Raw genomic sequence first — 12491 nt, forward strand, 5'->3', positions numbered from 1 at the left:
ATTTCAGGAAGGCATGCAAGGAAGGAACTGTGCCAATTGCTATTGATAGGGTTTCATGTTTTCAGATATGAAAACTTCAGCTGTGTTTATGGGCATGCAAACAAGAGAAGGATCTGTAGTGATCTGTCAGTTTCACTGAACATCTTTGCATTTTTTAGCCTAAGCTATTGATTACAATCAAATTACTTTTTCATTACTTGGAAAAGAGGACAGACTGATATAGAAAACAAATGAGTGGTTGCCCTCTTTTCTCTGAATGACTCTGAATGAAAGTTTTTATGATTTATCAAGGATCTACATTTGTGTTTAATACATTACATGGATATTCCCTCAAAATTAAAGTTCTGACTATTACTCCATTCCTTAATAGTTTTATTCAGTTATTTTCTGCATTATCAGTATCCAACAGTCCAGATATCCATGAAGTATAACATCAGTAATTTTCATTCTGTCTTCTACAAAGGTATCTCAAGGTTTATCATAGGCCTTGTTAAAATATAATTATAATGTTTCAGATGTATAATACTTCTCCTTCAGGGAACGAAAATCACATCAGATGGTAATTAATGAGGAATTTGCTGTACCCAGTTCTGGGCTCCCTGGTACAAAAAAGATCTCCTGAAGAGAGTCCAGCAGAAGGCCACAAAGATGATAAAAGTCCTGAAGCATCTCCCCTGTGAGGAAAGGCTGAATGATGAAGGTCTGTTCAGCCTTGAGAAAAGAAGATTCAGAGGCAATCTTACTAATGTTTATAAATATCTTATGTGTGGGAGTTAAAGGGACATGGCCAACCTCTTTTCAGCAGCCTGTGGGGACAGGACAAGAGAAAACATCCATAAACTTGAGCATAGGAAGTTCTGCACCAATATGTGAAGGAACATCCTCACAGTGAGGGTCACAGAGCACTGGAACAGGCTGCCCCAGGGAGATTGTGGATTCTCCCTGTCTGGGGATATTCAAGATCCTTCTGGACACCTACCTGTGCAGCCCGCTGCAGGGAGCCTGTTTTGCAGTAAGGGTTGACTTGGTGATCTCTAGAGGACCCTTACAATCCCTACAATTCTGTAATTCTGCTCCTTAGTCCAAAACAAAGATTTCTAAGCAACTTGCAGAAAAGTCTCCCTAACGGAAAAGAACTTTGTTCCAAGTGCTAACATTCCTTTTTTATACTACACTGCAGCAATTTCTCAGAAAATCTTGGATTTCTTTTTGGATTCTCAATGAAAATAACTACAACACTACATGATTTGTACCATCTAACTAAGATAGTGTTACAAACGGATTAGCTGTGAACTTATCTTGTTTCCCAGTGTAATTTACTGTATACAGCTGGCAGTATCCCTAAGAAGTATAGGTATGTATGAAATAGTTGGGACATTTCAGAAGCATCTGATAAGATGAATTCCAAACTTCCTTCAGATTGAAAATTGCTAAGTTCAAGATGGAGGAAATCAAACTAACTTCTAGCTTACCAGCCTTAGATAAGAGAGAAAAACACCTACTGATAGATAAAAATCATTACTTGAAAGAATCATTGACTTTAGTAACTACCTTATTGCTACTAGCAAATGCCCCTAGAACAAATGCTTATCAACCCTATTTAATCCTTTGTCCAACAGCAAAAAGGATTTTGTAAACTGTTTTTAAAACACATTTTAAATAGGTGTTATTAACGTGGCAATTATGTTAGTTGATTAGTTACAGAAAGAAAGATGGACTAGAAGGTAGGCTAGAAAGTAGTCTGGTAGAAAGTTGCCTTCCAGTAATTCTATCTACCTTCCTTCTTAGGTTGCAAGATGCATATTGATGCATAGATAATACTTTTACCTAACTCATAGCAAAGAAAGCTTTGGAGGGGAGAGTTTGAAAAACAACACAGGAACCTCTTTCAAATGTTAGGTTTACTAAACAGCATGTCTGACCTGTTTATTCATTAAGGGGGAAAGTGAAAGGAAAGGCAACTGAACTGTTCAGGATGTCCTGTTGAGCAGCTACATAATTGATCTCTCAGCCTGGAGGACAAAATGTCTGTTTTATGGATTAAACACACGTCTTGCTTGTTCCTGTTCTCAGACAGATTAGAGGTTCTTTCCCTAAGGCTGGCAAATGGACAGCATAGAGGGGAGAGACGATAGACCAAATCTCTGAAAGTGTGTTTCTGTGGTACTAAGCTAGAAATAATTGCAATTCATGGATGCTTCCCTAACAATGGTGTGATTGCCACAGTCTTGAATTCTCACTACCTAAGTTAAATGTCACAAAAAACGCACCTCTAAGCCATTCCTGGTACCTATAAAACCAGTTTATGTCAAAAGCAGAAGACAGACTATAAGAAATATAATTTTTTACCTGGATTTAAGTTTAAAAAAATCCCTTTTCAGTGCAAACTCCAAATAAATACATATAAATTGCTTGTCAGATTGACTGTAAGTTAACATCAACCAGATATTATACAAGAGAATGGACTTGGTCCAGTGTTAATCGCAACAGAAGACTAAAGCCACATATGAAATCCATATTTTTATTCCACCTGAAAAAGTTCATATAATTCCAGTTCTAGTGCAAAAATTACTACTGTGTTTCAGACTCACAAATATGTGATTTGCCAAGGAAACTGCTTATTTCTAAAGACAAAGGAAGGAATCTCTGTGTAGAAAAGTATTACAGGACACACTTTCATGAAAAATAACACAGTTTATGGAGATTTTCTAGTTTCTAGAAACATTTAAAGAGTTTCATAACAAATATTTAAATGCTTTTGTTTAAATACACAGTGATTCTGAATTTGAGGAGTTAATTCTCCATAGCAAAACATGAAATACTAACATTTAAATTCTTTTTTTTTTTTTCAAAAAAGTTTGATATTAAGAAAAATTTTATTCCTAATCATGCACATTTACAGCATTTTCTAATGCATCTTCTTTTTGGGGGGAACACATATGCTGATTACTAATTCAGTGATCACAGGAAACTGAAAGATCTGTGTCATTGTTTACTGAATCAACTCAAATCTTCCACTTTAGAATCAGCAAGCAGTCAATAAAACTTGGTAAGCATTTCCCAAATTGGTTCCTCAGCAGGTTCCTGTACTTGCCAGAATCTGCCTTCAAACCTCATATTCACACATCAAATTTGGACATCCCAGTGCTTAAGCATGTCTGTTCTGTTAAGATAACGACAATCTGATTTGTAAGCTTTAATATAAACCATCTCATGAGTTTACATTATTGTCTGAGTCTTAGCCTTGCTTTTCTGCTCAAACAATGGTGATTTCTAAAGAAAATACAACAAATATAATACCTACATTCTACAGGCAATCATCTTTTAAAACAGAAGGAAACTCAGAAAATTGTCTATCATAAGAATCACATTCAAACAAAATAATGTCTCAGCTTCTCATGATTTCAGTTTGGGGCTATAATCTACTCTCTTGTTCCTATTACTTTGCAACTACAGTGACTTCAGTTTAATTGATTTTGATCTAAACTGGAAAGAGCAGTCTAGTCCATGGTCTTTCAACTGCATCTAGCTCTGACACAACAGTTTATGTGGTGCAAAATGCTACTGGGCAGTTCTCGAAATTTGGGGTTGCTCCAGATTAAGAACATAGAATGTCCTGCAGGACAGGCAGCCACTACAACTACACATATAACTTCCTCAATGCTTAAAGGTGTGAAAGCGTCAGATACAATGAGAATCAAAGCAATAAAATTTATAATGTACAGGAGGAGGAAAGAGAAAATTGACTTGATGGCACCAATATGAGCTTCTAAGCTGGGATCCCTGAAGCCAGTTGCATTATTTTTCATCTGTCTCGTGTGCCTCCACAGAGATCTTATCAGCAGAGTACTTGAAAAAATGAACATTATTGAAGGCAAAGCTATACCAACATTATAGAGAAGGATTAAAAAAAATAAATTAGTTTTTCTTGTGGCTATCCTTTCCGAAGAGTTTGTCATGGTTAAAGGAGTTGTGAAGTTGTTGTGTGTGCTGTAGCTATCCCAGAAGAAAGGAACAGAGGTTGCAAAGGAAAAAACAGATGATATTATCAGCATCCAGGGTATGAGATTGGAAATCCTTTGCTTCAGCCGAATGAAGAATGACTGGGTAAAACTGGCAACCTTGATACAATAGAAGACACTAAGCCAGGCAGCAAACCAAAAACTAGAAGAGTTCAGAAATATAAAAGCTGTCTTGAAAATTACAAATAAATTTTCTTTATAATAGGAGGGTTGACAGAAAAGATTAAAGAAGCAATCCAGCATCATCCAGAACTGCAAAAAGAACCTGGATAAACTCAGAAAGATCATAATCACATCATAGGAGGACAATACTTTGCTCCTGATGCAACTAGTTGAACTGACAGCCAAGATAGTCCCATTTCCTAGAAGTCCCATCACTGACTCAATTATAGCAATTATTAGAAAAAAAGAAGAAAATAAACTGGGCATTGCAATTCTTAAAAACTCACAAGTTTCACTCAGCTTTTCATAGGCTCCTGAAAGCTCTAGACATGCTAAGTAATATTAAACCCAACCAGGTGTTCTCATCACATGATCACCTATTTATCTCAGAGGAGGAACAATCATGTCATTAAATATTTATTTTATTCTACATTTTTTTTGATAGCCCAGCTGGTATCTCAATGTACGCAAATTTGGTAAGGTTTCTGTTACTGTCTTTTCATATTAGAGAGAGAATTTGAATTTAAAGGGCTCAGATGCATTTGTGTTGCAATCCAGTTTTCAGAGAGCCCTCTGAATTTATGTATGTAAAGATAGAGAAGTTACCAAATGCTTGCATACTTTTTAATGTCAGTATTACACCCCATATGTACATGTGAGGGTATTTCTGTCTCAAAATGCAAGAAATGAAAGACATTTTCAGAAGGTGTAGAGTGAACTAAATTTTATACACAAATTCCTGAAATCTCCAAAGACTGCTTGAGGAGGTTAATCTAATTGCTCTTGTTGAGCATCATGCATTTAACAGTACTCTGCTTTCTTCACATGCCCAGCTGTTTAGTAAGGATTACCATGGTGACCATAGGCTTGCAGAAAAGATATTCTAAACTTGGCTACTGCTTGACTTTTCCTAACAAAACAAAGGATATAGGTTCAACTTCATCTCTCAACCAGACCTGTAAGGACCAGCTGCACTAAAGACAAATGATGAAACAAGTATAGATTATAGTGATTAGCAGGTCATTTCTGCCAGCTAATTTATGAAGTAACCACAGATTTCCACTTCTAGTTCCTATTTTTTTATACACTTCCTGTGCTGGAGCATAACAGTCTATAGATTATTTATCCTGGCTGGAAGAAAATAAGGCTAGGTCTCTCAACTTTCTGGTAGAGATAGAGGGATCCTGTCTCATTTACCATGACAAAGAAGCATTTTAACTGCAGGGAAATAGTTTGAAAGTGATATTACCAAGATAACTAATAATTTCTCTGCCTTGAAAAGGCACTTCAAGGAAAATAGTACTTTGTGTAGGAAGCATTTTTGTCTTTCACTTCCTTGAGTGAAGATTTGAACATTTGCTTTCCATTTCTTCCCTAGTGTCTATCTTCAGTGATCACTAGGGAACTGAGCAATTTTCCTAGCACTGTCAAAGGAAGAGGGGATGCCACCAGTCATCCTGACATCCTAACACTGTGAAATGCAGTCATGTCTAGGGTTTTGAAGGAGCTGAGCTGTTGCTTGTTTTTTTCTTTATTACAGTTTTGATCTCAGGTAACTGATGTCCCACTTTACGTGCATTTGTATGTTGCCCCTGTTGCCTAAATCGCCTCTTAATTGTACAGTTCCTTGATATATCACTTCTGAGTTTATGATTAATATGCATGAAGGACTGTTGTTAAGAAATGAAATGGGTGTCCTTATACTGAAGTATCCTTATTTTTATCAGTTAACTTTAAATGGTTATGCAAAGTGGGTTATCGTGCTTTGCTCCTGTATGAAGGCTTTTACAATGTTATCATTATCACTATATGCTTTTTCTGATGCTAATGCTCCAAGTTAGGACAATCAATTTGTTTGAAGACATAGACAAGGCAATTTATAATTATTTCATCAAAGTTCTCCACTCATCCATTTTGCTCTGCTCTCCTGCAAAGAAAAAATACTTTCAAAAAATAGATTCATCTTAGCAATCTGAAATCTGGACCAGCACAACCAATATTGTGTGGGACAAATGGCATAAGTATTAATAGAGACTGTGTCTTGCCTCAAAATGGAATGTACACATTTTTTAAATTCTGCCTAGAGATCAATGAGTCCAACTCCTCTGCTAAAACAGGTTCCCCACAGCAGTCACACAGAGAGGTGTCCAGATGGGTCTTGGATCTCTCCAGAAAAGGAGACTCCATAACACCTCTGGGCAGCCTGATTCACTGCTTCATCACTCTGACAGTGGTTAAGTTCTTCCTTGTGTTAACATGGAACTTCCTGTGTTCCAGATTGAATAAGTCAGTAATTGATTGTAGGTCTGTAGGAGGTAAAGCTTTACAAATCCAGCTCAGTGATGCAGAAAGCATTCCCACCTCTTATTGCACAGAAAGGCACTGCATATATTATTTCTACTCCCCCAGTTTGCCTCCTGCCTCTGTTGTCTCAGATGCACACAACCTACATGCAGACAAGGGACTGAATATTTTGCTGATTATACAAACAAGGCAGTGAGATGCCTGTGTCTTCCCACTGCCACGGCAGAATTTCTTTGCATTTTTAATAATTCCTTGGCATTGTACATATAAGGTATATGGGAAAAAGGAAGGGAATTTGTTTTCTGCTTGCAGTTGCAGTGGATGAGGGCAGTTCCTGGCAGCCCTGAACAGTGGATTCCCTGCAGCAGCTGATGCTGCAAGTGCTTCAAGGATGAGGAGAGCCTGTAAGGTTTGGAAGGCTGCATTACTGAAATTTCCACAGAGTTCTGGCTCCCTCTCGTGGAGAATTAACCACAGGAAATGTTTTCCTTATGAACAAGACTCGCCTGTTTCACACTGATTTATTCCCTCTAAAATGTGCAAATCTGCATTTCCCAAAGCTGATTTCAGCACTTCCCAGCTCTGCTACCATCCACAACATCAGCCAGCCCTAGATGAGGAGATAGAAGATCCCTTCTACAACAGCACTGCCCAGGCACTCAGGACCCAGCCAGATGACAGCTTCCACCAGGAAAACATGAACTGACCCACTTTCTTTTTTTTTTTTTTAAAATGATATTTGTGTTTCTCTTGTTTGCTTCCTTTTTGAGCTGTTCCAAACATACAGCTGACTCCAAAAGTAATACCTCCATTTTTTTTTTTTATGAAAAAAACAACAGCAAAAGTCAAAGAATGTCAATGGGTGCCATTTTTTCCTGCATGGAGGAATTCAGTTCCACACCCTTCTTTCCTACTCTCTTCCATGTCAGGCATCATTTTCTCAGACAGCCCTTCTTCTGCAATCTGTCTCATGGTAACAAAATGCAATGGAATATTGGTGGGAATGTTCAGCCTCTACTGCTGTATTACCAACACCTACTCTTGGTACTGTTGGCCAAAATAATAGAGTAGGAGACATTACTTGGATGGACACCTCAGTGGTTGAAGTACTGACTGCAGGATTAAGTCGGAGAGTGGTGGTCAGTGGCTCAATGTCTGGATGAAAATTGGAGATAAGTGATGTCCCACAGGGCTTGGTGAGGGGGTTAACTACTCTTTAACATCTTCTTTAACGACACTGACACTGGGGTTGAGTGCACCATCAGCAAGTTTGCTGATGCAAGCAGTCCGGACCTGTGGGCTAAGGTCAATTGTATAAGCTTTAACAGGACAAAGTGACAGATCCCGCATTTCCAGGTAGTGCACAGCAATAGAACAAGGAGTAATGGCCTAAAACTTGAACATAGGAAGTTCCATACAAACATGCAGAAGCACTTCTTTACAGTAAGGGTGACTGAGCACTGGAACAGGTTGCTCAGAGAGCTTGTTGAGTCTCCTTCTATGGATATATTCAAGACTTGTCAGGATTCAATGATTTATTGAAGTCCTCTCCAACAGCTGCAATTCTGTGATTCTGTGATTTTGGTTACAAAAACTCCACGCACTGTTACCTGCTCAGGGCAGAGTGGCTGGAAAGCTGCAATGAGGAGAAGAATTTGGGGGTGTGTAGGGTGAATAACCCCAAAAGAGTGGTACTAAGAAAGAATAGTGAAGAAGATGGTATATTTTGTCAGGCTTATATGGATGGTACACAGACAACCGGTGAATAAAGAGAGGCTCACCTTTTCCAGATGGTTGAGGCTCACCCATGACTGTGCTGGGGAGGGATCTCCAACAAAAGATCCTTCCCCAGTGGTGGTCAGCCCTTAAATGGGGTCTGGGAGAGGTGGAGCCTCTAAGAGGCAATCATCAATCTCTACTAAACATTGGAGAGCCTGCACCTCAAGTATTGTGTTCAGTTTTGGGCCCCTCACTACAAGAAAGACATTGAGGCCCTGGTGCATGTCCAGACAAGAGGAACAGAGCTGGCGAAGGATGTGGAACCCAAGCCTTATGAGAAGTGGCTGGGGGGAGAGGAGACTCAGGGTAGACCTTATCACTCGCTACAAATACCTGAAAGGAAGTTGTAGTGAGATGTGGGTTGGCCCCTTCTACCAGGTAACTAGTGATAGCACAAGAGCTGATGGCCTCAAGTTGCACCAGAAGAGCTCCAGGTTGGATATTAGGAAGAATTTCTTCTCAGAAGGAGTGTTGATGTACTGAAACAAGCTGCCCAGAAGAGTGTCCCTGGAGCACTTTAAGGAAAAGGTAGATGTAGTACTTAGGGACATGGTTTAGTGGGCATTTAATTTAATCACACACAGCTGGAAATTTATTTAATGCAGTCTATGGTACATATAAATATTTTTCACAGGTTCAATCTGGAATAGCAGTCTATGAAGCAAATCTTCACCATCTTCCCATTGTTACAGGAGATTTTAGTATTCACACAATTTACAAGATAGAAGTTCCAGTTTAGTGTCCCTTCATGACAGATATTAAGCAAGTACTTTTCTGAAATCTTCCTAGATTCACAACCATCTTGAAAGTATAAGAAATGCTTGCAACATCTGCCAAATACTCATCAATACACTTAATTCCATATTTTATGAATCATACATCTACTGCAATCTAAAAGCTATATGAAAGATAATTGTTATTAAACATTATCATGTGACAGCTGGATGACATGTCCAACACTATTCTTTTCAATGCTTTGATAAGTGTTACACTTAGAAAAGCTAACATGGAGAGAAGAGGAGGACAGTGAAATGTATGTCTCTGTATGCATTTCAGCTTTGAGAAAAGTCTATCTTGGATAGACAGCAAGTCAGTGTGCATGCTGGATTGAAAATACAACCTCTAGAACTCAGAGAATCTAGTAAGCTAAATATGTAAAGTATTCACACATACATGAAAACGGTGCTTTTACACTGTGAAGTTGTTTTTTCCTAGTAGCTTATAAGTTTATTTGAAGACACTCATCAACTACTGAATGTAAAGACAGAGTTTCCCTCTAAATGTTTTCTAACTACTGAGTCAGGAAGAGGGACTAGCAGTGTACACTGGAGAGACGTCACAAGTAATCCTTATCTGATTCCCTTCTTATCTTTACAGCACAGATGACAGCTCTGCTCTCCTGAGCCCACAAGTTAGTGAGATCTCTAGCTTTTTCTTCTGTGACAGAATCCCTGACTCTCCCTCCCCTCCCCTCCCCTCCCCTCCCCTCCCCTGGTAAATAAATTGCCCTCCTAAATCTTTCCAATATATATTCTTCAGCAAAGACACAAAGGCTGCCATCACCTGAGAAGCAATGTAAATAGTCAAAAATTCATGTGGTTTCAGTTTATTTATTTTTTTATTTTTATTTTTAAGAATTAAAAGAATGAACCTGGAATTGTATTCACCACTTGAATGGACTGAAGGATGAAGATCAGAAAGAGCAAAATCAAAATCAGCATGTCAGCCTTTCTCTTGGAAGAGGAGGAATAGTATACATAAGCCACAGTATCTTGCTATAGACAGAGGCCTCTAGCCTATGGGACATCAGGTTGAAGCAGGCTAGTAGCAGGGAAAATATCACAACAAAACAGGCTTGATGGGTGGGCAGGATAGCAAGGCTATTGGAGAGAAAAAAGAAGCAAATAGCTGAGGGGAGACAGAGAAACATACTTCTGTTCAAATAGATTTCAGGGTAATTCAAACAAACAAACACCAACAACCAGAAAGACCCATAGATCACAAGGAAATTCAGCAGGGAACAATAAAGCTAGTCCTATGGCTGAGAAGGTGGGTGGAGAATTGCAGAAATATATCAGTTTCCCTCCCTCCCATTATCTTTAAGGGTGTTTTTCTCAGAGCTTTTCCTCACTCTTCTCCTCCCCACAGCAGTCAGCCAAGCTGGGAAGAGGAGATTGTCTCTAAACTCAGTAGTGTGCCTTGAGCACAGAAAGCTGATAGTAAACAAGTAAACATAGTTTACAACTGTGACAACCACAGAGGCAAAGCCTGCTCTGTGACAGGAATGAAGGTTTCAGAGGTAAGGAAGGTTTGTCTCTCTTTCTTTTCTGGTCATAGCTGTACTTCTTAATTGTCTAGGGAATTAGGGTAATAGGGTTTTTGAAACTTTGTATCCAGAAAGGTCTGACCCATGTCTCACAATGTGTGAGGATTTAGAGTTTATTGCTTTTCCTGTTAGTCATCCTAGTAGCTGTTCTAAGACTGCATTCAGAGAATAAACAAACTGCGAAATGCTAATAATTTTATAATAGGTGGCCAGCATTTTCAATGTGAAAATAAAGAAGTCTATTGCAACAGGTAATTCAGGAAAATAATGAATATAAATATTTCACACTTTCATAAATGGTAAAGAGATGAGAAATTACATGTTGAAGAATACTGATGTTTCTTCCTTTTCAGACAAGTAATTTTTCTTTTGCTCACTTCTTTGCCTTAGTCTGAACTTGGAAAGTAAAAGCTAAAGTGTTTTAGTACCGTAAGAAGTCAGCAGAATAGGATTATAAAGGGACAAAACCAGGCATTTAACCTTTGTAACCAGTTTGCAGGAGTCGAATAAGATGACATTTGCTTTTGACAGGCTTCTGCTAATGACTAAATAAATAGACAATTAAAAGATACTGAATAATAGTATTTATTTATTTATTTATGTTCTATTTCTTTCTGTATTTTCTGTTCTGTTAAATGTTTGTACAGGAATCACTAACACAGAGTCCAAACAACTCCACTATTACAATACTGGAGGTGATAATATATTACTAAGATGATGAACAGGCTGTTCATTTGCTTAGTCTTTTCTTGTGGGAAGAGAGTCTATGCTGTGAGGTGCATGTCTGCTTCTTGTAAGATTTTGTTGTTTTTGTAAATGTCCATCTTTTCTGTTTCTCTAGTAAATAAAATAAATATTAATGGTGACAAGCATAGTTTAACATAATCTTTATCTGCTGCATCTAAGGGAGCAGCAAAGGCAAACCAAGGATGGAATCTGGAAGCTGAGAATCAGTAATAAGGCAGGCAAGAAGCCCTTGCCACCAAGGGCTGCAATCTCACAGTACAGGAATGTGGAGAGTAAGTCAGGTCTGGTGACAGTAGCCAAGAGAACCAAGAGTCTAGAATGCCAGACAAGTCCACTGTGAGGAAGTGAAATCTTCTGAATTAAGTCTGTAGGTCAAGGTCCAAATCAGGGTACACGGACAGCCATAGATGTGGTTTTAATGCAGAATAGTTCAGAGGGAGATAATGCACAAAAACTATATGAGGCTATTCCTGTTCTGGACACTCAGTGGTATTCTGTGGGCAAGATTTCATATAGTTTTTCCTCAAACAGTTCCAAGGCATGTCAAGATTTCTCAAACAGCTTTACTTTATCAGAGAACCAGACTCGAGTATACAGGGAACGTAGTGAGGGCTGGGATGGGGGCAGCACAAGCCAGGCCCTGACACTGGCATGTAAGAATCTCAAACTAACTCTTTCCTCAGCTTTTAAACTACTAAATTTACTCATTTTCTGTTCCATTTCCTCTCTGTCCTTCATCAAAGGTTTTCAATTGTCCTCTGCTTTTTTCCCCTTCTGCCTTCTTCTTGCTGTATTATTTTTTTCAGTCATTCTACTTACAACTTTTCAGTTCATTTCCTTTTTTTATGCTACCAGTATCCATTCCTTTATGATTTCCTGTAACCCTCTATTCTATTCCATGTTTATGCACATCAAAATTCATAGATCACTCCAAAAGTAACGCCTCCTTTTTTTTTTTTTAATGGAAATAACAACAGATACAAAGAACACAATAACAATATTTGATAGGGCACATTCTTAGCTACAAACCACTATTTTTCAACACAGTCACCACCATTAGCCATGCATTTTTTGCCAGTGATGAATGGGAGCCTTCATGCCATGCTCATAAAAATCTGCATGGCCATCCAGAACATGGTTTGTCTTTCACA

The 12491-nt window shown here is 38.4% G+C and overlaps 1 protein-coding gene across 1 annotated transcript; it reads right to left on the bottom strand.

Moving 5' to 3' along the window:
* Positions 1–3515: 3515 nt before the first annotated feature.
* Positions 3516–4451, bottom strand: LOC136051531 (taste receptor type 2 member 40-like). Its single transcript, XM_065740986.1, has one exon. The coding sequence runs from the start codon at positions 4449–4451 to the stop codon at positions 3516–3518; it is 936 nt and encodes a 311-aa protein (XP_065597058.1).
* Between the last annotated feature and the right edge of the window lie 8040 nt (positions 4452–12491).

Source organism: Cyrtonyx montezumae, unplaced genomic scaffold (assembly GCF_038088225.1).
Source record: "Cyrtonyx montezumae isolate F1298 unplaced genomic scaffold, pur_monq_1.0 scaffold_3, whole genome shotgun sequence".
NCBI classification, from domain to species: Eukaryota; Metazoa; Chordata; class Aves; order Galliformes; family Odontophoridae; genus Cyrtonyx; species Cyrtonyx montezumae.